The 27235-nt window shown below is 39.1% G+C and overlaps 1 protein-coding gene across 3 annotated transcripts; it reads left to right on the top strand.

Moving 5' to 3' along the window:
• Window positions 1–101: 101 nt before the first annotated feature.
• LOC132992772 (serine palmitoyltransferase 2-like) lies at window positions 102–24923 on the top strand. 3 transcript variants are annotated; one of them, XM_061062265.1, is made up of 12 exons: window positions 102–540; window positions 3455–3649; window positions 4326–4480; window positions 6052–6200; window positions 7055–7179; window positions 9480–9573; window positions 10549–10654; window positions 11974–12193; window positions 13333–13459; window positions 16495–16630; window positions 17483–17612; window positions 18350–18524. In XM_061062265.1, exons 1-12 carry the CDS (start codon window positions 391–393, stop codon window positions 18386–18388), a joined length of 1626 nt encoding a protein of 541 aa, XP_060918248.1. In that variant the 5' UTR covers window positions 102–390; the 3' UTR covers window positions 18389–18524. The 3 variants fall into 3 exon arrangements, with proteins under 3 accessions (XP_060918248.1, XP_060918249.1, XP_060918247.1); XM_061062266.1 differs by having other exon boundaries at window positions 103–540; window positions 18346–18421; XM_061062264.1 differs by lacking the exon at window positions 18350–18524 and adding an exon at window positions 19371–24923 and having other exon boundaries at window positions 104–540.
• The last annotated feature ends 2312 nt before the right edge of the window (window positions 24924–27235 follow it).

The raw sequence follows: 27235 nt of genomic DNA, 5'->3' as shown, positions 1-27235 counted from the left end.
CATGTCGGATACTGTAAGCCACGCCCTCATGTACATGTGAAACACGTGGTCCCGCCTCCTCCTGCAAGCTTCGATATTATTGATGGGCGTTGATTTCCGGTATTTTGCGTGTGGATTTTCAGGTTCCACCTAGTGTGGGTAACACGCGTGTGTGTGCGTGTTGTTTTGTGAGTGCATGTATGTGTGTGTGTGTGTGTGTGTGTGTGTGTGTGTGTGTGTGTGTGTGTGTGTGTGTGTGTGTGTGTGTGTGAGTGAGAGGGAGAGAGGGAGTTTGCAGCGTGGTTGTTGTAGCCGTACCCAGCGTGGATACTGTCACCGCCTTGCACCGCAGGCAGGCACCGTGTTCCTACATGCCAGTTACCGTCGGGGCTCCACAATCTCGGGCCAGCAATGACCGAAATCCCCTCAACCAAACCGGCCAACGGGGATGTATGTCAGCGCGTAAACGGAGTGAAACCGGAGAGGAACGGGTTGTTGAAGAGCCTCCAGAGCTGCCATGAGAGGACACCCAGACACCACTGCCAGCCCGAGGAGGAGGAGGTGAGGCCCGGGGTGGGACGGGAGGAGAGGGGGAAGTGTTAGGAGCATCGTTTGTTGTCCTAATGTTGATAAAGTCCTGCCTTATTGTAAATGACAGGTGTATTGTTGACTCTGTCATGGTACTGGTGTGACAACATGGTGTCTGATAGCCTCGATCACTCAGAATGGACTCCGAACCAAAACGTTGTAAAGCGTGTTTACTCTTTCTTAACTTATTCTCCCAAGAACAAACACTCAACCACAGATTCTGACTGAATTATCACCAGAAGCTCTTTAATTCGGCTTTTATAACCAGTATGGCACAAAGTAGCATCTCTAAAAAAAAATCTATTTTCTGAATGTGTAAGTGTGCTCTACCATCCCCTCAGTTGAAGAAGGTTGTTAAAGCAGGTGAGACAAGGCTACAATACACTGTACATGATGTGTGTTCATATAGAAGTCTAGCTGTACCATTTGTGCATTGGGATTGAACATCAGATCTCTACCAACAGATCCAGTCTGACAGCTTGGCACAGTTCACATTTCTTTGCCTTGATGACGGCAACACGTTTCTGGTTTTGCATCCTTCTCTCATCAGTTATTTTTTCAACATAAAGGGTGGGGAAAGCGATTCTTCTTGTCATCCATTTGAAGGTATTTAACTACATGCTGGATTTATGTAGGCTACCTATTTATTTGTTGACTTATATCTGTTCATTTATTGTTTACAATCTTCTTTCTTGAAAGGATAGTTACCCACCATCCAAAATGGGATTAGTCCTACAGTTCACAAAGACTGAGACTGTTAAGACGAGTAAGTGATAAGGGCAGATTGAACCAGTGCACCTGTCCAGGTAAAGCGCTCCGTTGAGACTGCATGCCTGCTTTTCAAACAGCTTTCTCTCCCCAAGAGGCTAATGAAATTTCCACCCTTGGATGAATCTGTAGCCATCCCAATTAACTGCTCCCATCTGACAGTGTGATGAATAGATGCTGTTGTACACACATGAGAATTTAGACCTCTGAATATTTCAGTTAATTGGAGTCTGATGTCACACTGCTGACTGAAATGAAAAAGAAAATGTTGGAACATATTTTAATTCTCCTCTGATTCCAAGATAAAGGATTTGTGATTTTTTTTTACACCTCACTAACTTTAGTGTCAAACAGTATGTGCATGTTTTTAATGACGTTAGATGGAGTTTGGTTAACCGATGGTATGTTAGTAGTGTGATATCCTAAAGGAAACAGTGGAGGCTGCTGACAGGCTGTCCTCATCACCAGACACTGTGGTGCCACAGAAATAGTTCCTTCTTCTGCCCATGTTTCTATAAACTGGGTCCGGGTGGCTGTAACGCTGAGCGCCTGGTGACTGAACCTCAGCTGATTACAGTTCATGCAGATGTCAGCGTTGCCGCTCTGTAAGGTATTTGAGAGAGAGAGGCATGACCGGTCACATGTAGGGCCTAATAGTCATGAGCACAGAGATGAGCATAATGGGGAGGGAGAAATAACTTCTGTGAGTAGTGAGCGCCTGAACATCCACTTTTTAAAAATGGAGAAAAAAAAGAGGAGTGAAACTTGAGTTTCTGTAGAGGAGAAAATACAAATGTAAAGTTTTGGCTATCTGATTCCAAAGTGTGCATATTTACATCAACACAACCTCCAAATCCCTTATTTGGCAGTCAAATCTTCCCTGGCCTGTCTCACACTGTGTTTTCTCTCCTGTATAGTCAGCTTCCTTAACTTTCTCCTTACTGCTTCACATAATGTTTTTAAGTAGGTGTTAAGGAGTTGCAGAAAGCCAACAATAACAAAAGGCAAAAAGAAAGTGTGTTTTCATTAGGACAAAGGAGAGGAAGTCACAGGAAGTCTGACTACATTCATGCCAAGAGTTTCTCAAATGGTACAATCCAGCAAACCAATTAATCCAGTGTACAGGAAATGTGTTTATATAGGAAGTCAGTAGGTCAGAGGCATGGTAGTGCTGTATTGTTTTAACGCTGATCAGTGATGGAAAGTGACATTAGTGATTTAGCTCATGTTCTGCATTTTGTATAATTGTAGGTATTTGTACATAACTTGATTTATTTCCAACTTCTGCTCTACTATCTCTATCTGATGCAATTATTTACAAGTTTCTTTCCTCCTATCTCGAGCCAGAACATTTTTTATTTCTACATTTGATATCCAATGAGTAAAGGCTCCCGCACACTGACTCTCTTAATTCTGACAAATGTATTTGATCTACAACGTTTCTGTCTAACAGACCGTATCAGTAGATGGGGGGGGAAGAAAATCGATTCATGTAAAAATCGATTTTCTTATCTTCTGAGATTTTAAATAGATTCATAATTTCCTTTTTTGTTAATCAGTCATTCCCTGCTAAATGCTAATGCTAGCTCTTTCACTCAGTAGAATGGCAAATGGAGCAGCATGGAATTCAGCCAGTCTCACAGATGACTGGAGTAGATCCTGAAGTATGTACTAATTCATAGACTTTGATCCATGGATCCAGAATAGCTTTGAATGGAAAATGGATTCTGAATTTAATCTTGACCCTAAGAATCGAAATCAAATCGTGAGACACCCAAAGACTCCCAGCCCTAATCATCAGGTATAATGTATATTATATAATGCAACTGATATCCAAACTTGACGTGTTCCACCATATTAACAGATTGCTGTGATTGCCCATATTTTAAAAAAGTAGTTTGTAAGTCAATGAAACACAATTCTATTAATGAGTAAAACTGATTTTAATATGTTTTTCAATAAAGCCTTAAATGTGCAGAAAAACTGTCATAAACAGAAAAACAATATCCAAAGTAGTAGCTCTCTTATTCCACCATTTTATTTCATATCAGTGTTTTGGTTTGAGTGATTTTGTCTAAAGTTTCAATACAGATGATTTTCTGTTCTTCATGTCACCCAGGTCCAGGCACCATCACATCATGATAGCCTGTACAGACGGCCCTTCGTCGAGTCTTTCGAGGAGACGCCCATGCTGGTGGCCGTACTCACCTACATGGGCTACGGGATCCTGACCGTCTTCGGCTACCTACGTGACTTCCTCCGCCACTGGAAGCTCGAGCAATGCCACATCGCCAGGGAGAAGGAGGAGCAAAAGGTGAGAAGAGCGTGAATGTGAACCTGTTTCAGGTCATCAGTGTCTTTTAAGAAATACTGAGTATTCAAAACTTCACTGTGAACCTTGTTTCATTTACACTCAGAAAATAAATGCTATATTTCACAAATCAGGTCAGCGGTTCACCGCAGCAGTTTACCGCAGCAGTTCAGCAGGAATCCTAAAGCTAATAACACAGTTCAAGTATTTTTCTTGCATTGCCTTTATTCCTTTACAGTTCAGTGTAACATCCCCTTTCAGACTGTTTGTTTTCTCCCCAAAAAGCAAAGCTACTGTTGGAGTTATGTGCACAGTTGGGGAAATGTCCTTGACCACTGAGATTGTTTTCAACCTGTTGTGTAACATTTGATAGTGAAGTCCATTGTTTTGAAGTATTTGGTTATGTCAAAGAAAGGAAGCTAGTATAGGAGAGACATGTGGAAGTCATTAAATCAACCCAATGATATCATACACATATTTCCTACAACATCTAAATGAACTCCCTGAGTCCTGTCTTAAAATGTTTAACACTTTATTCCTCAAAGACTCGCTAAGCTTTCAGAAAGTATGAATGGCATGTAGGTCTTTGAACTAGCATTAATACTATGTAAGAGTCCCTACATGTTTCTATCCCTCTCTCCAACTCCTCATGATCCCTTCTTTCTTCTTCCACGTGTAGGACTTTGTGCCCCTCTACCAAGACTTTGAGAACTTTTACACCAGGAACCTCTACATGAGAATCAGAGACAACTGGAACAAGCCAATGTGCAGTGTCCCAGGGGCCAAGATGGACCTGATGGAAAGAGCCACCCTGGACTACAACTGGACGTTTGAGTGAGAGAATCTTTTGTTCAATACAGTGAAAACAGAAATCTATGAGTTAACCTCGTGGTCAGAATCAGACATGCCCCCCATTGGACAATAGCAATGGGATGTGAGTTCTATAGTTAATGCCCCAGTCACAGTTGGCACTAACTGTACAAACACAATCTCTCCTTCTGTGGAAAGATTTTAAAAAGTTGCCGTTCTTCTTAGCAGAAAATCCAGATAATATTACTTGTGGACAATCCAGAGCAGGGCTCTACACCAGCTAGCTGGCCAAAGTTAACAAGTTACAATTTGATGTTCTTGTAAGTGAGGTTTTTTTTTAAGCTAAAAGTAAACCTGGTTCTTCTTACTAGTTGGGTTCTCTGGTTCTTGATGTTACTTGGTTTATGGTAGGTTTAAATGCCAACAAACGTCACTTTTTATACTTTTAACAATCACAGAAACTGGTGAAAGCTGAGCCTGTTTCCTTCATTAATATCCATTAGATTAAGTAACAAAATGTCCAGCATGCTGAGTAAATATGAGTAAATAAATCATCATTTGGAGATGCTGTGGTCATGTGATTACAAACATTTTGTAGGCTTACAATTTATTCATTAAAGAATTTACATATAATAGTGTCATCAATTACACAAAGTTTCACTGGATTCTATGATGAGGACAATCAACTTTTAGCCATCCTTCTGTTTTGTCACTTAGAGAGGATTCTTTTTTAAATCTTTTTCTTTTGGATCTACCATTTACAGCCATTAAAAGAATGTATAATAGATAGCAAAGGGCTCAACAACGCCTCCTCACTACGTTTCTGTCCTTCCCCTCGCTCTCAAAATGTTCCCTGATTCATCCTAATCTACTTTAAGATCAGTTAGGATCTCTGAGAGAAGTCTCACAGTGTTTGTTAATACAGGCACACATCTCTCAGCCCACAGTCCAACACCTGAACATATTTGTTTAAATTAAAATAATATTCAAAGCATACAAATGATTCCACTTTGAGAAGCTTAATCCTACCAACTCTTTGCAACACTCAGGTGCTAAATGCAGTTTGATCATTTCGTCTTAAGACATAAAAAATCAATATATATGTGCAACATTCCTATGCAGAGTATAGTTTTGAAGATAGTATTAGAGTCTCATACCTTTCAGTTAAGTTAACATGCTAAGAAAGAAAACAAGATTTGTGGCAATCTGATTGATACAGTTTGTCAGATCACATTTTTATTTAGCTCAGGGCTTTTTTCACTTGTAGTTAATTTCTGTGATACCCAGTCTGCCAATGTTACGTTAATATCACTCCAACACAGCGTTTGATATCTTGACTCCTCTGCAGTGGAGGTGTTTGGCAGAGAGGCAGTGGGTTGTGTAAGGTCAGACATTACACACTGTGAGCTGAGAGTGAGATCAGACTATATGGAGTGCCAATGAAGGAATGCATCACAGAATTTGGCAGATCCTTCTTGATACTGAAAAGATTTCAAACAGAGGAATCACATTTTAAAAGTGTTTTGTTTTAACTCTTAACTGTACCAATTAGCTTGTAAGAATGCTGTCTGATCATCTCCTCCTCTCTCTCACAGGTACACAGGGCGGGTAGTGCATGATGTGATGAACTTGGGCTCATATAATTATCTTGGCTTTGCTGAGAACACAGGCCCGTGTACTGACTCTGCAGCCAAGGTCACCATGAAGTACGGCGTTGGAGTTGCAAGTACCCGGCAGGAGATAGGTAAAAGAAAAACAGATGACACAGACACGCCTGCTTTCTTTTCTTTTCTTGAACAGATCGATGGGTTTATTTAATCCCAGTGTGTTTGATAGTATGGTTGAAGTAAACATATTTTCTGTCTGTAGTGTTTGTACTTTTGCTTTATTTCTCTTGAACATGAAATGTATGTTAATGGGTACATAAAAAAGGGTTGCGTCAGTTAGCTAGCCTGGCTCTTTCTAACTAGTACCCCTTAAGGCTTAACATTTAACGCACCATACTGTATATTATTTTATAATATGTAGCATCTCAAATAGAACCTGTGATATTTACACTTGGATTTGATATGGATTAAAGGAACAAAACTGTAAAATGTCAAATGTTATGATGGCTGTATAGGAAGATGTAATATACAAGCATAAGGGCAGTGATATTCTCTTGACATACTCTGAGAAGGAAAGACAATATGTGCATTTATCAAAATATTCAATCATTCCATTAACCTTAGGGGTGGCTGTGGCTCAGTTGGTGGAGTCGGTCGTCTCTCAACCGGAAAGTTGGAGGTTCGATTCCCAGCTCCTGCAGCCACATGTCCGATATGTCCTCCCGAGTTGCTCCTTCTGCATCATCAGCGGCATATTAATGTGTATGAATGAGATGAGTTAATACTGATGGTCACTTAACATAGCATCCTCTGCCATCAGTGAGTGAATGTGTAGGTGTGTGTCCTGTGGTGTAAAAGCACTTTGAGCAGATAGAAGACTAGAAAAGAAATATACAAACTCGTGTCTATTTACCATTGGTGTGATCTATGTCAGCACAGATCATTGAGGTACAGATTGGATATATATTTTATGCTGTCTCGTGTGTTTCAGGTAATCTGGACAGACATGACGAGATGGAGAAACTGGTGGCTGAGTTCCTCGGTGTGGAGTCAGCTATGGCGTTTGGGATGGGCTTTGCAACCAACTCCATGAACATACCAGCACTGGCAGGCAAGGTACGACCACAGAAAGAGAAATGTCTTCTTGACAGAACTTTATTATCATCTCTGCATTCTTATCTCCACTCTCTTTGTGTTTTCTTGTCAAATTAACTTTATCTTGTAACAGCACTGTCCTCTTTTCTCTGTCTTGTGTCACAATGTCACTCACTAACACTCAATGTGAAGTTTTTGTAACTGTGCACTTAAGTATATTTCCAATGGATGAACTTAGTTTTCTACCAGACACTTTTGTTTGCACAGCATGTAAAATTAATCTAAACCAGTGCTTCTCAACTGGTCTAGCCTCAGGACCCACTACCAACTCCCTTTGGAAAACTGCGAGCCAAATGTTGGATATTTTTCAACCAATCAGATTGAGACGGTACAAAACATGTGACAAAACAAAAAGAAATGGAACAAAACGAACAGGTTTTAAAAGCGTTGCATAGCTTTTTGGCCATGTTCCGTGACCCACTGGAAACAGCTATGTGACCTTCTTTTGGGTCCCGACCCACCAGTTGAGAACCACTGGTCTAAACAAGCTCCTTCATAACATGGTACTATCACAGGCCACCAGTAGCAATGAAAACACAGAAAAATATATCAGGAGGAAACACTTCTCGTTTTCATAAGCAGCTCATTGCTCAACTGCATGTCAGAGTGGAAAAATAACAGAACAGAATCTGTTTGCCCAATGCTGCTTTGTAGGTAGAGAGTTCATCATATAGTGGGTTTGTGCTAGTGAGAGGACACCATCCATGGAAAATGTTAGATTTATTTTATGCTTATGAAATAACCAGTGATGGATGAAGTATTCAGATCCATTACTCACATGGAAGTAGCACCCTGACAATACCCCTTAAATCTGAAGTGGTGCTATTGACTTATAGTTTGCCAAATTTACAAAGTTTTTACTACCAAATCAAACACATTTACCTTCATAGTCAAATGTTCAAGCACTCCTTCTGCAGCAAAGGCTCTTTTGTTTTCATATAATGTGTGATCTCTTCAATATATTTGACTGCTTTGCGTATGTCATTTTAGCTGCTTTTTATATTCAAGGCTGAGATAAGTCGTTTACATGCTTGGTTGATTTCCAGAGAATGTGTGTGTATCTTGGTAACCCCTATGGGCAAATCAATATATCTTATCACTTAGCTGAGCTTATCCTGTACATGCATGAGGAGTGTTTCATAGAAAAACAAAATCCTTTAACAGTTACATGTTTCACTCCCGGTGAATCGTCTCCATAGAAAATGTAAACAGGTTCAGCAGCATGTCATTAATCATGCTGTCTGATCGAGAGCCAATGGCAGCAGTCCGAGGCTCTCAAAGTGACTTCATGAATATAATCCATCTTGTCACTGGTGGTCTTGTTTGCTTTTATTTGAGGATTCAGTGATATATTTCAATCTTTTTAATAACCAGGGAAAAAGAGCTCTGACCTTCACCAGTGAATAAAGTTGATCACATGTTTGTTCTCTGTACTGTGACATCAACATATCTCTTCCACCTTCATTTATTCATTTATTTTAACTTTAACTGCATCATGTCCTATGTTGGATATTTTGTGTTGTATTGTGTATATAACTGAGTTTTTCTATATTTCTGAACGTATGTTAATGGCTTATATTTAATTCTATGACTGCTGATGTAAATTAGCCTTTTGGCTAACTCGGGTAAATCCGTCATAATGTTTATTAATGTACAAAGCCTCTTTTCAAATTAATAAATTTGTTATACTAATCCAAGAGGAGTTCAGCTAGAATTCAGTTTAGGGTTTGAGCACTTTCTTAAACCATTAAAAAAAAACATATCCTCCAGTTTATCTGAAACACTCTAACTACAAATCAGCAGATATAGAAATGTATGGTCTTTGCTTGACTGGAGAGTATGACAAATGAGACTGCAGACTCACGCCCTAAGACAAAAATGATGAGGAATAAGTTTAAAGTTGCAGAACATTAAAAAACTTGTGCTAAAGGTCAAGATACTGATAATGTACTACACTGTTACTGGAGTAGATGCTCTTAGTTGTAGTCTCCTTCATTTATCCTTTTAAACATTTTGGTTAATAAAGGTTAAAGAATCAACATTGTAGTAGTAACTTGATCAGCAGTCTCTGTGTGATGACCTCAGCACATATCATTAGGTTTACACTGACCATGCATAACGTTTATGCAGACCCCTCTGAGGGTCTTAAACCTCGCCAATAATTCCTAAGTTGGATCCCCATACTGAAGAGCACCAGAGGGACGCAGTCTTTTCAAAATAAATCTGTTGTATCATTTCTCTGTGTGTCTGGTGTGCTGCAGGGCTGTCTCATTCTGAGCGATGAGCTGAACCATGCCTCTCTAGTCCTGGGAGCCAGACTCTCCGGGTCCACCATCAGAGTCTTTAAACACAACAGTAAGTCTGAAGACAAAAAGAAGCACCTCTCCTACCTGCATTGACAGGGCCATTTACTTTTCTAGTCCACCCTCATCCTGGTGTCCACTTCTATTTTTTAAGTCCCCCCCCCAGTTAAGTTGCAATTTTCATTCATTGCTTTTCTTTCTCTAAATCACTTCTGTGCAGGACTTTAATCTGATCATTTAAATCAGAAAGGAAATCACAGACATTACAGACGAACCCATCACAGTGGAGTGAGCACTGTATTCAAATTCTTTTAAGTATCTTGAAAAGCATTTTAATGTTCATAAAACACACAATAAAATATTGGTGGTTGTGTATGTCAAATAAAGAGGAACATGGCTAGCAAGCTACTCATTTTGGTCTTATTTAAAAAAGAAGTAAAATGAGCATGTCTTTACAGTTAATCAGATAAAAAAACATACTCACATAGAGCATGAAGTCATTGATATATGTATATATATATAGAGTAATGGTTTGTGTATGTAATCAGCTGTTATTGTTTTATAGCCGTTGAATGTTAAATGTCACAAAACTTTCTACTTTTATGCCCATTAATAAGGTTTGTGTAATTAGCAGCTAAATGCTAACAATGAGCCTTTTCAAATCAAGCCCTAAGCTAAAAGCTAACTTACTACTTAGAAACACTTGTTTTTACCTTTTGCCCAAAGCCCACCAAATATGCAAGCTAAGCTAGTATTTTTATTTATGTTTTGGGAGCGGTGGAAAAAAGCAAAAGCCTTGACATTTTTCTTTCTTTCACCAAAATATGCTCACAGTTTGATGATGGTAAATGTGCTTAGAACACGACCTGAACCTGACTGTGTCCGCTGTGTTTTTAATAAACACTTTGTATTCAGGCCGTACTGAATCTGTGACAGTGAGAGTGTCTGGCACACAACAAAATGAAGGTGGTTTTCTGTCACCACTGGTCGCTCCAGCTGTTTATAAATGTCTTGATTTTCCTGTCAGATATGCAGAGCCTGGAGAAACTGCTGAGAGAAGCCATAGTTCACGGACAGCCCAGGACTCACAGACCGTGGAAGAAGCTCCTGATAGTGGTAGAGGGCATTTACAGGTAGCTTATCCACTTTCTTTAAGATAAAGGGTTAAATACTTCCTGTTTGAAACTGTAAAGCCTGGCTTCTACTTCTGTTCTACTTACTTTAGTGTGTCTGCGTAGCATACAAATGAGATTGCTAGTTGGCAGTCCGGTTTCTATGCTTGATATGTTGCCAGTTTATTGGTTCTGCTACATTCTCTGCTTGTGTACAGGTAACCATGGTGACTGTAACTGAGCTGCAGCTGATAAATATTGAGCAGCAGTTAATTATATTGGCTCGTGGCGTTCTTCCTTGTGCAGAATTTTGAAAATGGCGGCAGTAGCAGAAATGTTGTAAATGTAGGAAACACAATGCTACCCAGTGGTCCAATCAGAGGGCTTGCAGCTGCATCGTTTTGACACATGTTTGAGGGGGTTTTCCATATGTACAAGGCTACAAAAACCTACAGCATATGCTGCGACGGAGATTCAACACAGAAGTATCAAATCAAGCTGAGTTTCTGTTTATTATCCTTTAATTAATGTCTTGCCTGTCTGGCCTTGTGTCTTGACTAGATGGTTAGGTTTTTGGTGCAGAACACATCAATGATGATGTTATCAAGGCGTGCAGGTTTATTTATACAGAGTGTGAAGCAAGAAGGCGATTCAAAGTGCGTCACATAAAACATCAAGAGCATCATGACGAGGAGCAAAAGAAGCTTTAAAATAGAACATTTAAAAATGTCTCTGCAATCAGTGCAGAGACATTTAGAGATTATAAAAGAGAATGTTGTCAACAATGGTGTCACAATAGGAGTTCCCCATTATCTCCTTCCTTGTTTCAACATGAACTCTTCATTACTGCATTGCACAAGAAGTCGTTTTACCACACACACACAAATATGCAGGTTGACGCTCTTTGTTGAAGCCAAAGCCACAATGTCGCTGTTAAAAAGTTACATTCAATTTAAAGTTCATTTTTGAAGCTAGTACTCTGTATTAGCTTTAGTATGGATAAAGCAAACATGTCAGTAGATGTCTTACACAAACATTTAAAAAAACTGACTTTCACTTCCATTTCATTGATGTGGGTCCTGGTTGATAAAGCTGATTCAGTGCTCGGTTAGCTCTTAGTAGAAATGTACACTATGAGCAAGTTTGAGGCTGCTGCAGAAGACACATTATTTAGTAAACTGCATCTTTGAGATGCAATAGAGCCTTCCCCTTGTTTATCTTTTCTGTTATTTCCTCTGACGTTGTTTTATTATTATCATCATTGATACCGCAGCTTTGGATAAGGACATAAAACATCAAGACAAATGATTTCCTGCTGGATCTTCTTTCCCACACTGCAGCATGGAGGGCAGTATTGTGCGCCTGCCAGAAGTGATTGCCCTGAAGAAGCGCTACCGGGCCTACCTTTACCTAGACGAGGCCCACAGCATAGGGGCGCTGGGGCCAAGAGGGAGGGGGGTCGTGGATTACTTTGGTCTCGACCCCTGTGATGTGGACGTCATGATGGGCACTTTCACCAAGAGCTTTGGCGCTGCAGGAGGATACATCGCAGGGAAAAGGGTGAGGATGCTGAAATGTACTTTTTTTTTTTATCTGGCTCTTTTTTTTGTTTTGTTCTAAAGGAGTTCTGGATGAATGAAACGGTACTCATGAGTGACACAACTGGTGTGGTGAAAACAGCTTACACACATTTGAGTATCCTAGTCTTCTTGCTGGTTTTACTAAATAATACTTGCGCTGCATTGTTGTGTTAGCATGCTAATGCTAGTGATCTTTATTATGCTCGTATCTTCACACTGCATGTAAATTTACCTGAAATGAGCGTGATCTAGAAACACAGTTAAGCAGTGAGTACAGTATGTTATTCTTCTTTTCTCTAGTCCCTCAATTAAACAACTTTTATACACGAGGGGAGGAGTCAGCCGGCCGTCCTGGCGATGTAAACAAAGTGAAGATAGGACTCTGAAAACTCTGAAAACATCACAGACAGTGGGACTCGGGTGTTACACCCATTGTAGACAGTCATGACTCACAGAGTTATTTTCAGAGGAGATACTTGATTTCTATTACATTTAAGTGTGAAAAATCACATATAAAGACTTTAACATCAATCTTATAAATAATTATTTAGTGGGTTGCTAATGTCAAGATCAGGGATTACTGTTTAAGGCTACAAAGATTTAAGCTTAAAAAATGATCACCTGTCATCTCGTCAATGCCTTCAGTTCATGTAGGCTGCATTCCCGACATATTAGCCCAGTTTCAGGATACGCCATTGTTATGAAAGCAGCTTATTCAAATGAAAGCCTCAAAGAAATCTTGTGTTTAAGTAAGACATGCCAATCCTGAAACTCCATGGAGTCCCACAAAACAGAACTGTGACTACATGATGCACACACACCACACATTACTTTGACACCCTGACACTTTACACTGTTTACAGTATTCTATATTTTGTATATTCAAATATTTATTTTATAATTTGACATTATATTTCTATTTTACTGTATATATGTGTATTAGTAATTTGAGTGTTTATTGCATGGCCTTGTGGAACAGTCTTTACATTTCACTGCACATCTGTATGAGCATGTGACAAATATGAATCCTGAATCCTTAATCCTTAAAATCCATGCTTGTAGAGACTGCTGTGTGGTTCATGTATCTACTTAACATCTCCTGTGTATCTCCGGCTTTAGGAGCTTATCGAGTACCTGCGCTCCCACTCCCACAGTGCGGTCTACGCCGTCTCCATGTCTCCTCCTGTGGTGGAGCAAATCATCACTTCTATGAAGTGCATTATGGGAGAGGATGGCACAACAATAGGTGAGTTGATAAGAATGTCAAATTAGTGCCTCTGAGAACTGTTTTTAATCGATAGTTTCCTGTTTAGTTTTTCTAGTGCTCCCCCTTACATGTGCACAGGGGTCGTACCTGCTGCCTGTGGTTTCACATGAATCATACTTTAGGGATGTAACCATTCACTATCCTGGGTTCACGGTACGATTCTCTGACAATTTATTTTACAAAATGAGACTGTAGACAAATGATGAGTGAAACAGATTCCTTTAGGGGCTGTGAACTCATTTGTCAGTGTGGTTTCGCCTTTTCATTTATTATTTATTTTTTGCAGTAAGGGGAGGTGATTGGAGCTTCTCCTTGTGGTGTTTTTAAATGAAGATTAAATGCTGCATCATGTTGGTTTTGTTTTTTGAGTAGTTCTCTGTCTTCTTGTAATATTTACACAGTTTTTCTCTCGTCTGTTTTCTTCTCACTTCTTTCATTTTCCGTCTTGTTGAAGCCAAAATGCTTCCTCACCTCTGATTTAAAAAGACGTTGGTGCATCCTCAATTTCTAAATCTTGCTCTGCAGCTGCTGACGCTCACCATATTATTGTGATTCATTTTTCAGAGTACTGATGTGAATCTTGACACCTTTGAATCGATTTATCACAATTTTACAACTAATCTTTACATCCCTATGCTTCAGATTACTGCATGTCATGTGAGAGTAAAGCCATAAAATACAATTGTAAACAATGCAGATTTTAAAATATTCCAAAGTTGAGTCCTTCAAATATTTTATGAGAAGGGAAATGCTTTAAAACAACACGTGAATGAAGGCTACATTATTCACCATTATCTAGTTGTCATGCTAATTAATTAGCACCATACTGGCTGCTTGTTCATTATTATTAATGTCTTATTAGAACCTTATTCTACATGAGCACAGTTTGGCATCAATACATCTAACGGCTGCTTCATGAAAGGAAGTTGTTGAACGTGAATTATGATCTTAATAGGCTTTGTTTAGTATGGCCCTATAAGGATGAAGTTAGCAAAACATATTAAAGTAATAATTCATGAACAACGAGCTTGTCATTATGTCACTGATAGACTAACAAATCAGACCAAACCTCTGAACAAACGGTAAAGATTCAATACGAGCACAGAGATATTGATAGGGCATCGTTCTGTGTGTTTACAAACAAAATGACAAACTCTTGAGGTCCCGCCCCCTTAACCTCCTAAAGGAGCTCCTGGATGACCTCAGAAAGAAAGTCAAAATAACAAATATTCAGCTGCTGAAAGGAGCCTAGCAGCTCAAACAACACTGTTGACTTTGTTTATAAGAACATGTTAAAGAGAGAGAAGCAGCTAATGACTAGGTCAAATACTAATAATATATATATAGTCTTTAGATCAGTGATTCTCAAAGTGGGGTCCCAGGACCCCCAGGGGTCTGCGAACCATAGCTTGGGGGTCCGCAGAATAATTTACAAACAATTGTAAAAGTGTGCTATTTCATTGAAAAAGCATATCTACAAACTGGGACCTCTTGCACCAATGAAATCTATTTTGTCAAATACTCCCACCCACTTTAGTTTTGTGGCATTAGATTAATTCTGATATGATCGTGACATGTCTGTCACTTCATAGTGCGTAACAATAATTAAAAAAAAAAAACCTCAAAACAAAGAACACCTCTGAGCTAACATTTTCTCCAAGTTTTAAAATGAATTACTTGGAAAGTATAAATGTAGCCTAATTCTATCATTGCAGAGTAATACATAGTACATTATTACATAGTATTAATATATGCTTATCAACATTATGATAATAATTAGATAATGAAGCGACTGACTTAAAGTCTCTCAATGATAAACTGAACACAGATAGTTTGAGAACAAAACAGGATGAAGAAGAGAGAAACGTGTGACTCGGCTTTCTCACATTCTGCTTCAAGGTGTTGGAGGATTTTACATTAGCTGCTGTCATTTTCATCTTTCCCCACTAGGTGTCAGTACATGTCTGGAGGTAATGTCTAAGATCTTTGATCCACTTCTGAATGTTTGTTGTAATTGTTTGACCAAAAAGCTTATTGATCACATGGCGGTAAGTTTAACATGAAAACATATGTCAGTGTCCCTTTTTGACATAAACTGTCAAACCCTACCCTGAAAGGTTCATCTTTGGGTGACCCTATAGAAACAGCTTTGAACCATGACCCTGAAAACAGCACAGCCTGGGAGAGGTGTAGTAAATAATTACCAACTTCTGTCCCTAGCGTGTGTGATGACATAACCCTTCATTTATCTTTTTGGAATGAATAAAAGCTAATCAGTTATATGCTTACATTCTCTGTATTTGTATCTACTTTTAAAAAGCACGTCCACAGAGTTTGAAGTGAAGTTTTGAATTTTCCTTCTATTTTTATTATGGTCTATAACAAAAAATTATATTATCATCAAAGCAAGATATGGACCTTTGTGTGTCTGAAAAGTCCATAGTGTTGTTTGATACAGAACTGGCTTTTCAAACTTTCTTGTCAACATTTGTAAAACTCTTGAGAGCATCAGGAGCCTCGCTCTATAAACAGCTCTGTTTTTTTTCTCTTAAGATTCAGAGTGGGTACAAATATTCTTAAATGGAGAAAAGTCTTTTTTTTTATTCAATTATATATTTTTTAAAAGATATTTTAGGCCAACTTTTCCTTTATTGATCGCACAGCTGCATTGATATTGAGAGGACAGCAACAGATACAGAAAATGTTGGGAGGAGAGAGAGAGTGGGGGACAACGTGCAGCAAAGGGCTGTGGTCAGATTCAAACCCACAGTCACTGTGACCAGTACTATAGCCTCTGTACATGGGGCGCACGTCAAAACCGCTAGGCCATCTAGCGAACTAAGCCCCCATTATTCAGCACTTTTGTGGAATTTAACTAAATGGAGACGAGTTCTATAAACTACTTACTGTACATAATGGTCTAACATTTTGAATGGACCTTTGGACTTTATAAAATAAGAGTTGATAACATTCACCAAATATGATGTTTCAAAGTCTTGTCTTTTCATCCTCAGGCATTGAGCGTGTGCAACAGCTGGCAGAGAACACAGTCTACTTCCGCAAGAGACTTCGAGAAATGGGTTTCATAATCTATGGAAACGAGGACTCGCCTGTAGTACCCATGATGCTCTACATGCCTGCAAAGATAGGGTGAGCTTTAACCTGCCCAGTGTTTATCGCTGTCTATAACAAAATATATATCTCTAACATGTTCATAAATGGTTTACTGTAAACTCCAGCTGAGCTCTGGGAAAGATTCACTGACATCCAACAAAGAAGTTGCCATTAGTAACCATCTGACGACCTTCCTCAACTATCCTGTCAAACAGGAAAGAGAACCAAGGCAGACTGCAGAACCCCCCAAAAAATACTAAAAGCCTGCTCTGGAGCAAATGTTGGTTTGTGCGTTCTTGGCTACTTAACCATAAAAAAAAAAAAAAAACTTCTACAGAACTAAGAAAGCAGGACATTTTGGTGAGCGGGGTTTGATGGTGGGGTTTGGTGCCTTGCTCAAGGGCACCTCGGCAGTGCTCAGGAAGTGGACTGGCACCTCTCCAGCTACCAGACCAACTTCTGGACTTGGTCCATGTCCGTCTAGGGACTTGAACCGGCGACCTTCTGGTTCCCAAACCCAAGTCCCTACAGTCTGAGCTGCTGCCGCCCCAGTAGCCAATTTAAAGTGAAAATCAATCCTAATGTTTTAAACATCCTGAAACATTCATGAGAATTCATCAATAAACTTGATGTATCTCTCACTCTAGATCAAGTTAGATCAATAATATCATTTCTGTGTTCATTTGAAGCCATGTGCTTCTTGGTTATATCATTAATATTGAGCATGGAGGGTCTTCAATGACCTCAAATCCAACCCTTCTCTTTCTTATCATAGCCGCCTACCCCACCTTCAAAAGACACCCCCCCCCCCCCCTTTACGTTAACAATAATAATAATAATAAATCCACAGTTGTCGCCCTGATGTCATTTCTGTGTCTTTCCCCGCAGAGCATTTGGTAGGGAGATGTTTAAGAGGAACATTGGGGTGGTGGTTGTTGGTTTCCCTGCTACACCCATCATCGAATCTCGTGCACGCTTCTGCATCTCAGCCGCACACACAAAAGACATGCTAGTCAGGGTAAGTCCTTCTTAAACTGTTTCTTATTTCCCTTAGAGGGATGAAAATGTTTATCTGTTGCTCTGGTCTGAGCAGAATATAGTGACTGCATCACTCTGGGGGTTCACATGTTATTTAAAGTGTATAGAATCCTCTTCATTGTGTTTCTCTCTGTAAGTTCAGAATGTTCAGTTTTCAGTGTTTTTTGGCAGCATGTCAGAAAGCCGCCCCCTCACCTCAACAAGGGGCTCCACTTCCTCTACTGAGCTCTCTGCAGGCCTCCCTGCTCTCTGATAAACAAACTCATCGGCCTTACCCCGTTTAACCTTCACAAATATTATTTCAAATCTCAGTGAGTTGTCTTATGGCCCATTTGGCTGCAATGCATAGAAAGTGCTGCTGTAGGGGGGGGGGCTGTTATGCACTCCTGTTCTACTTGTGCTGTCCTCAAATAAAGTGAAGACAGGGAGAGGGAGTAATGTAGTGCTGTAGTGCTTTTATCTGTCATGATATTAAAACTCTTTGTTAGCCTTCCTCTCTGGATCGTTTTCTCCTTCTTTGATGTGTCATGTCCACTTTGTCTTCCTTTCATCTGCCTTTGACCTCTTCCAGTTCAACACACCCACACATGTACACACTAAAAGTCCTGTCCTTCTAAGGACCTTTAATTTCTCTGACCATATTGATATCCTAACCCTGAAGCCCTGAAGCAAATCTTCAATCACTCTAATCTACTCTGACTTCTTGAAACAAGACAGTTTGATTTGGGCTGTTCTGTGTCTGAGGAGGTCAGATGATGACATTCAAGTACAACACAGCGGCTACAGCTGAAGAGGAAGATGCACTTTATTAATCCTGCGACTTTAACATTCTGTGACTGAACATGTTACACACACATGCACAAACAGGATTCTATGGACATGCACTAATGGAGGGATGGAGGGAAGGGGGGGCATTGCTCAAGAAGTGAACTGGCATTTCCCCAACTATCAGACCAATTTCCACATTCGGTCCACACTGACACTTGAACCTAAAAACCCTCCAGTTCCTACAGAGGCTGTAGGTTTCTACAGATTGAGCTGCTGCCCCCTCCCCCCCTCCCCCTTGGATTGGAATTCTAGTACATCTGCATTGAATTATCTCTGCTCTTGTCTCTGTACACATGAAGTGCTGCACACTAATGTAAAGACACATCGGGATCTGGTTAAAGCTGCAAATAAACAACATTTCCACATCAACACTAAATCAAATAAGGATGCACAGAGTGTTCCCCTGACTCTTTCAGGATCTGACCTTTTTTTTTTGTATTTCAAATGTTGTGTGTTTTGACTTTTTGATCCATAACTTAACTGTTTAGGTTCTTTTTCACTGAACCAATGAACATTGTTTTAGGATCATTGGCAGTTGATTTCATCAAAAAGCTTTGAATTTTTTTTTTTCAAAAAAAAGATTCAAACATGCATGTAGCCATCTCTATGTGTAATTATAGCATTCTGGATTCATGCACCTTTAAGATCTCTTCTTTGTTTGGAGTTTAAAGCAGTATGTGCACAAGCTTCTGCTCAGATGGCATGTCTGTATAAACTCAGTGAACCCTCTGCCGACTGAAAAATGTAAAAGACTGGTTCCATCTTGAGCATTAAAGGAAGTGGTGTTTTCTGTGTGAGATGTGATCGTACACGACAGGTGTGCTTGGTAACTTTAACATGTCCTTGAGTTACATATCGTCCTTCATGCTGACAGCTTTATTTTTTTCTCATGGTATAAATGTCTCCACAGGCGCTGAGTGTCATCAGTGAGGTAGGAGACCTTCTTCAGCTCAAGTACTCCCGTCACAGAAAACAGCGGTCTGCGGTGCGGCCCTTTGACGATAACGTGTACGAGGACATCGACGACTGATGAAACAGTCATGATGTGAACCGGAACAACCCTAAAAAAAAAAAACACAGGGCCCGTCAAGATGGATCACAAGGTCTTCCACAAGGACCCAGACATGTGCACAGGTGCCCCTTGTCACCAGCTTGCCATTATTTAACCCTCCAACAAAAAAAGCACTTACAAACTATCACCTTTGTTCTACTTTGCCTTACCTTAAAGTGCAGAAACGTGTGGTGACCATGCTGAAAAACAACGTCTGCTTCAGTCTAACAACATGTCTCCTTGTTTTCTGTCTGTTTCTTCAGTGCCTGTTAGAAGTGTCTCTGTTACGCTTGTTGTATATGAGGTGGATGAATGTTGAATTTCACAGTGTCTCTGGTATCGCAAGCTGCTTTTTGTTTTTTAAATAGAGTGAACTTTTAACGGGTGAGTAAAATAATTTTAAAATCAAAAGTGTAAGACTTTATTTAAAGTAAACATTCAGATCACTGCTGTTGGCCATGATGTGAATTATTAATCTGTATCATACAAAACATTAATATCTATAATTATCTATCTGATCCAGATTTGGACATCTTTTCATCTTATTCATTTTTTTTTGCCAGTGTTTGTGGGGAATAGCCTCGTCTGTTAAGCCCTGGTGAAGACGAGTCAAAGCTGAAGAGTTCCTTGAACCTGTCTTGACCTCTTTCAAAACAACCTCAAGTTTCATCACACTACCTTCTGGTCATTCCATGATTCCTTTGTTCAACTCAAGTTTTAAAGAAGATCCTCAAGGTTGGCCCCCTCCATGCAGTTTTACATGTGGTGAATGTCATGTAGCACAGAGGAATCCTTTTTACTGAAATATATTTATTATTCATTGGTTTTCATCTTTGAGGATCAGAAGCTCAATATAACTATCATGGCTGCTAAGCTGATTAGCTGTTTTCTTACACTTTATATTGAACTAATAGACAAAAAAGCAATGTGGATATAAATACAAATATAAGATGGTATCGATTTGCTCAATTTCATTTAAAACCACACAAATAAGCAGATTCAGCAAACCAGTTGAGTTACAGTTACATCACTAATGTGAGCTAATTATTAACATGCATATAAGAACACCTAAAACAACAATGTATGTTCTACAGCTGAGAGATGTGTGTGTCTACATTATTACCAGCTCCAGATCAAGACAACAGTGCCAAAGTGCAAAATGATTAGACGTACTATAATGATGATAAACCTTATATAATGATTACTCTTACTGATTGCAATGCCTTCAGAATGACAGTTAATCAACGCTACTGAAGCATTGATTACATTATACACTTTGTTCCATAATTCAAACTCCAACTCTCTGTAAAATTTGGATTCGGTTGGCCACCCCAGTTAACTTACTGGTTGCCATAATCTCTGGCATGCTTCAGTTGATTTTGTTTATTAGATTTACTTGGTTTGAATTGGTAAAATGTTTATGTGATGTAAATGTCGGCTGTGTCTCAGTTGGTAGAGTCGTCGTCTCTCAACCGGAAGGTCGAGGGTTCGATTCCCAGCTGGACCACATGTCCGATGTGTCCTTGGACAAGACACTTAACCCCAAGTTGCTTCCACTGCTTGTCAGTGGTGTATGAATGTGATTAGTTACTTCTGATGGATGATACTACTCAGCAGCCTCTACCATCAGTGTGTGAATGTGTAGGTGTGACATGTTGTCTAAAAGCACTTTGAGTAGTCGGAAGACTAGAAAAGCTCAAGTCTGTTTACCTTTTAACTGTCCTTTTAAGTCTAGTTCATTGCTGTCAAAGTTCTAGAGACAGAACCGTGTTGATGGGTCAGCTTCATTTGAAATAATACACTTGTTTACTCTGGGCCAGGTAGAAGAACATCCTGCTAACACTAAACTAGTGATCCTTCATTTCCATTCCTCCCCGGGTCCTTTTAGAAAAAGCCTCATTGTCTTAGATAACATTACTTTAATGTCTTGTAAAACAAGTTGCTCTCTCATTCATATCTTATTCAGTGTGTCAGGGGAGTGGATTGTGTGCTGGCTTCATAGATTTTGGGTACTTTTGTGTGTAACTGCACTTCTGCCTCACTCTTCCTCCATGTGCACGCCTGTATTTTGTTCTTTGGGTTAATCTGTACACTACAGGCCAGATTTACTAAAGGTTTGTGTGTCTTAAAACGTGTGCAAACTTGATACCACCAGCAAAAAAAGTGCTATCTGATCTACTAACAACGCGCAGTGAGGATTGTGTCTTTCAAATGACCAAAACAACACGCATTGACCATTTAGTACGTTTGACTTAATGAATATTCAATATGGGGCGTTTCTGCCCTAACAAATACTGGGAGGAGAAGATGCAAACAAGTTAAGTTAGTACATGCATTATGATTTACCAAACCTGACAAACACTGCGGTGATTGTGACTGTGTCTGTATTTAACACCTTTGAAAAGAACGTGTTAACCCAGGAGACCAGTGTTACACACAACATGCTGCTGTTATTGTAGTTAGGAGGAGACATAGGCACAATAAAAGAAGACATAAAGATCACGTTTTTCCCCCACATGTGTTTACATGTTTCAAATGACATGCATTTATTTTTTAATTTGATTCAATAATATTCTAATCGTTAAGGAAGAGAAACACCATGATTAAACTGGCTGTTGTTGCCATAGCCTACAGCCAAAGAAAACTGAACATTCACAGCCTCTAAATTCTATAGAATTTCAACATTGACATTTATGTCTTCCTATTTCCCTCATTTCACCAACATTATATTTTAAACTGGGGATTTCCTTTTTCTCTGGTCTCTCGTCTCTCCCCCAGCTCGCCCCCTCCGGTGCGCTCCTCTCCATAATGCGCTCGTCTCCTCCCTCTAAAGCCCGCTGCTGCTACTCTGTAGGACGCTTGGATTGGGGGACCTCACCACTGTTTGTACCCCCGTCTTTTTCCAGGGCATTTATGTCCAATCAGACACAGCGCTGGCCAGCTGTCTGGTGCACAACAACGGCGAGTGTAGAGCGCCCGGTCCACAGAGGACACAGCTCACACCTCCTGCTCAATGTATGACAATTCATTCTTAAGATTAAGGGAAGAAAAGAGAGGCCCTGTTTAATGCCGATGTTTTCTTATAACCAAAATTTTCATTGTAATATTCAGATTTATCTCCTATAACTAGAAAGTATTGTGTGTTTATTTGCCTCTTCCACTAATACCTATTTTGCGCTTGCAGTCATCCTGCTTTCTGTCCAAACTCTCCGTGATGTAAACCAGTAGAACACGCAAAAACCTAACTTAAATAGTATCGCCTCCACAAGGTTTGCACCTGTTGTCATTCACGCAAATTTTCTTAGTAGATCACCCGCAAAACGCCCACCAACCAAACGTGCAAACTTCTGGAGTGAACACGCAATTTAGTCCTCATTACTTGGGAGTTTAGTAAATCTGGCACTATGTGCAATGAGCTTAGAGACAACACTCCTAAATCAAGGCAGCTGTGAAAGAAGAAAAGAAAATCCCTCATGCATTCATGCAATCACACTGCCGTTGTGTAACCTCGTGTTACTCATGATGTACAGTCAGAAGTAATTGAAGCTACATTGCAACATGCTCAAAAATATTCACTGTTTTGCAAGACATTAACTTTTATGAATGTTTACTCCAACTCAAAGAAAGGTAATGTGTGTGTCTTGGCTAGAAGGAGGTTCTAGTGTATTCTTTCATATCCATGTTTTCTGTTTCTGTAAATGGGAGTTGTTTGTGTTATTTACTATTGAAAAGGTTCTTAAGACCTGAGTCTTTGAAATAACAAAATGACTGTCCAAAGCTTTGGGTTATTATTCTGTCACATAAATATGCAGAATGTCTTTTTGTTGTTTACACAGAGAAAGGTCATCAAATGATACCAAGACTTTTTTAAAGGTTTATTTTCAGACAGGAGAGTGGAGAGAGCTACAAACCCACACACCAACCACTAGGCCACCGGTGCCCCCTGAGAACATATTTTTATATCACCCCAAGATCTCGTATGGCCTGATGTCTTAATGATGCTATTTATTATATAAATTGTCAGAATGATTAATGCTTGTTGAAAAAAGAGACTGTTGTGACAGTTTACAGATTCATCTTTTTTTTCCCCTGGTCATCTGTTTGTAAAAAAATTAAAGAGCACCCTTTAACACCCGCAGAAATTCCAGCCCACAAATGTAATAAATGGATTTGCAGCTTTCACTGTAACAATCCCACAAATGTTATACGTTACCCACAAACACAAGAGCCGTTACAAATGTCGTACAAAATATCCAAATGTAACGTATGTAACACATGCAGGGATTTGTAATGTTTCTTCATCTTTCAAAAACAGGTATGACTTCCCAATATGGAAATGAAAAATGAACTTTCTGGTCATTGTTTGTTTGTTTGTATATTTACTTATACACGTACCAATGATTTGAGTTAGCTCATTAGAACATATTACTGGTTTGGGGGGGTCAAACATGTCAAAGCAGCGCTCTGAGTGTGTAATAGTCAACAAGTGCACCTTCTACCTTCTCTTCCACAATCTCTCTCTCTCAGATTCACACACATGAAGCTTTATCACATCTTGTTAGTTCACAGACTTGTTTTGTGGCATGTACATACCTTTTTTAATATTACGTGTTTTTTTCTGTAATGAGGATTTGTCTGCAGCAGGTTCTTCTGTGTTTCTGTAGCATCTGTTCAGCATCACACACAGCAGACAGACAGGTCGAGACCCTGACAGGCTGAAAAGTCTCTTTTCTCACACTCTAAAGAACATTCAGCTCAAGTTTGGATAGGTTGGGTCTTTAAAAAAACCTCACTTGACATCGCCTGTTGTTGTTTAGGATCTTGACTGTATTAGATCAAGTGTTGATGTAATTAAACCTCATCATATCACCTCTTCATGCTAACAATCATACTTCATACTTTTTTTTGCTAACAATTAAACTTCAATCTTTAGTAAAAAAAAATGTCTGAATGAGTTTATTGGACCTAAAAGAAAATGATTAAATAAACTGTAAACTATTTAAATGTAAAATGTCTGCATATCAAACACCTGAATATGTATTTAAAACAGCAAACCGTTAATCTTGACATGAAGTCAACTTCAATTGATGACAGGGAATGGATATATCCCATTCTTAGTGAAGCATTTAAAGAGGATAAACTATGTCAACAAACTGAAAAAATACTTTAATAGTGAGAGGGATTCTGTCATAGGACATGTGATGTCATTCCAAATGTGATGTGTAGATTTATATTCAGCAATACATTTACCTTGGAAGTCCTACCAAAAACTTGGCCATGCATTGCAAGCAGTAAAAAACAGTGTGCAGGGATTTTTGAAGCATTGCCCCCTAAGGGGCCTAAGGCCCCGCTTTGGGAATCACTGGATTATGTTACATTACATAAAACTTTAAATAAAAGTATTAACCCTCACAGTATGTTCTGGCTTCATATTGAATTATAATGTCTAAAAATAGCCTGTCTGACTTTAAGAAATGGATGATGATGATGATGATGATGATGATGATGATGATGACTTGATGTTTCAGAGAGCAGGGAGAATTTTTTTAACCACTTGTTTTTGGTGATATTATGTTCTTTGTTTACAGCCAATTGCAAAAATGTAAATTAAAAAAAATCTGAATAAATCTGAATTTTTATGAAGTAATGAAATTTAAAGAAAGGTAACATACTCCATTTACTGCTAATGCTTTTCTAGTTTAAATATTTTTTTATTGAGGTAGCAATAATAAAACATTCAATATTACAGATATTTTCCTCCTTTTAAATTAAATTAAGAAAAACGAAAATAACAGTCAAACATACAAGTCAACAGGTGTAGTGAGTAACACTAAATGAACAACAACGACAGCAACAACAACAAAAAAAAGAAAGGATAAAACAATTCTCAAATACCACCCACCCCCCCACCCCGCCGGGACTTTACTTCCTGCCACTCCAAAGGAGGCCACTAATGTTAAATCGTAATTAGTTTAGTTTGTTTCTTCAATATACTGAAGCAGGGGAACCCAAGTCTTGTTGTATTGCCCTAGTTTATTTGACAGCGAGAGCCGAATTATCTCCATATGAGAGAGTTTTACCATTTCTTCTAACCATACTTTAACAGGTGGAGCCTCTGCTTTTTTCCAAAACATTAAGATGAGTTTTTTTAGCTACTATGAGTCCGTAGGATAGCAGTTGCCATCGACTTTTATTCAACTGGGGAGTCTGATCAGAAACTCCAAATAGCACTAGAAGGGGGTCAGGTTTCAAAATTACATGCAACATCTCTGAAAGAGTATTGAATATACTAGACCAAAACAGAGTTCATTTTGGACAGTCAAAAAAAACTATGAAGAAAGTTTACTTCTCTGCTATTGCATTTATCAGAGTGGGGATACATCTGGAAAAAATGTATGTAACTTTGTTTTAGTGTAATGAAGTCTGTGAACTATCTTGAATTGAATAAGGCGGTGTCTAGAGTTGGCAGAGTGTTTATGTATGTTCTCTAGAGCTTTATCCCAGAGAACATTTTCCATCTTTACATCCAACTCCAGTTCCCAATGAGCTTTTATACCCTGTGTAGACACTGATGTACTGAATAACAGTGAGTTATACAGTAGGGATAACAAATGTCTGTCCCTGCCCCTCATCTGAAAAAAACTATCAAACTTGCTGATTCAATTTTCTCCAATGTCGGTATATATTTTTTAACATAGTTCCTGACCTGCAAGTATCTAAAGAAGTTATTCTTATGGAGACCATACCGAACCTGAAGGTGGTTGAATGAGGCAAATCTCCTGTTTTCAAGCAGGTCTCCAACCTTCCTGATGCCCAGACCTTTCCATTGTGTGAAAGCTGAATCCAAAGTAGATGGGATAAAAGGGGATTACCCGCAATTGGTATACATGTGGATAAAATTAGATTTAATCTGTTTCCAGGTACAGATAATGCTGTGGATCATATTATTGCTATTATATGATGACTTATCTATTTTAATTGGTGATAGGACCAATGCACCAATCTCATAAGGTGTACATTCCTCCATTTTAATCCAAGTAGGTTGTGTAAAAGTGTGGTCCAGCCACATTATTATGTTACGAAGAGCACAGGCATAATAGTAATGCAAAAAATTGGGAAGGGACAGACCCCCCTCCGATTTTGATTTGCATAGGTGAACTTCACCAATTCTATGAGCCTTATAGTCCCACAGAAATGGAACAATAATGGAGTCAAGTTTTCTAAAAAAAAAAACTTCTTAGGCAGGAAAATCAGAATATTTTGAAATAGAGAATTTGAGGGAGAAAGACCATTTTGACTGCATTAACTCTTCCTACCAGAGAGATGGGTAATGACCTCCAGAACTGGATATCATTTTGCAATTTAGCCAGAACGGGGAGAAAGTTAGCCTTAAAAAGTGATTGGAAATCCTTAGTGACTTCTATTCCTAAGTATGTGAATTTCTCGGGTGAAACCTTGAAGTGAAAGGCTTGCAATATGGAGAGATCAGCAATTTTTATAGGCATGAGCTCACTTTTGGACCAATTAATTCTATAGCTGGAAAATTTTCCGAAATGAGAGATGGTCTCTACAATGACTGGTATAGTATATTGAGGTTTGGTCACATATAACAAAATATCATCCGCATATAAAGACATTTTGCTTATAGTATCATTTGTCTTGTATCCATGAATACAGGGATTACAACAAATTATTTGAGCAAGAGGTTCGAGGGTTAGAGCAAA

Source organism: Labrus mixtus, chromosome 18, assembly GCF_963584025.1.
Source record: "Labrus mixtus chromosome 18, fLabMix1.1, whole genome shotgun sequence".
In the NCBI taxonomy this organism is placed as follows: domain Eukaryota; kingdom Metazoa; phylum Chordata; class Actinopteri; order Labriformes; family Labridae; genus Labrus; species Labrus mixtus.
Note: the sequence above shows the minus strand (reverse complement) of the source record. Positions and strands in the feature narration are given on the sequence as shown.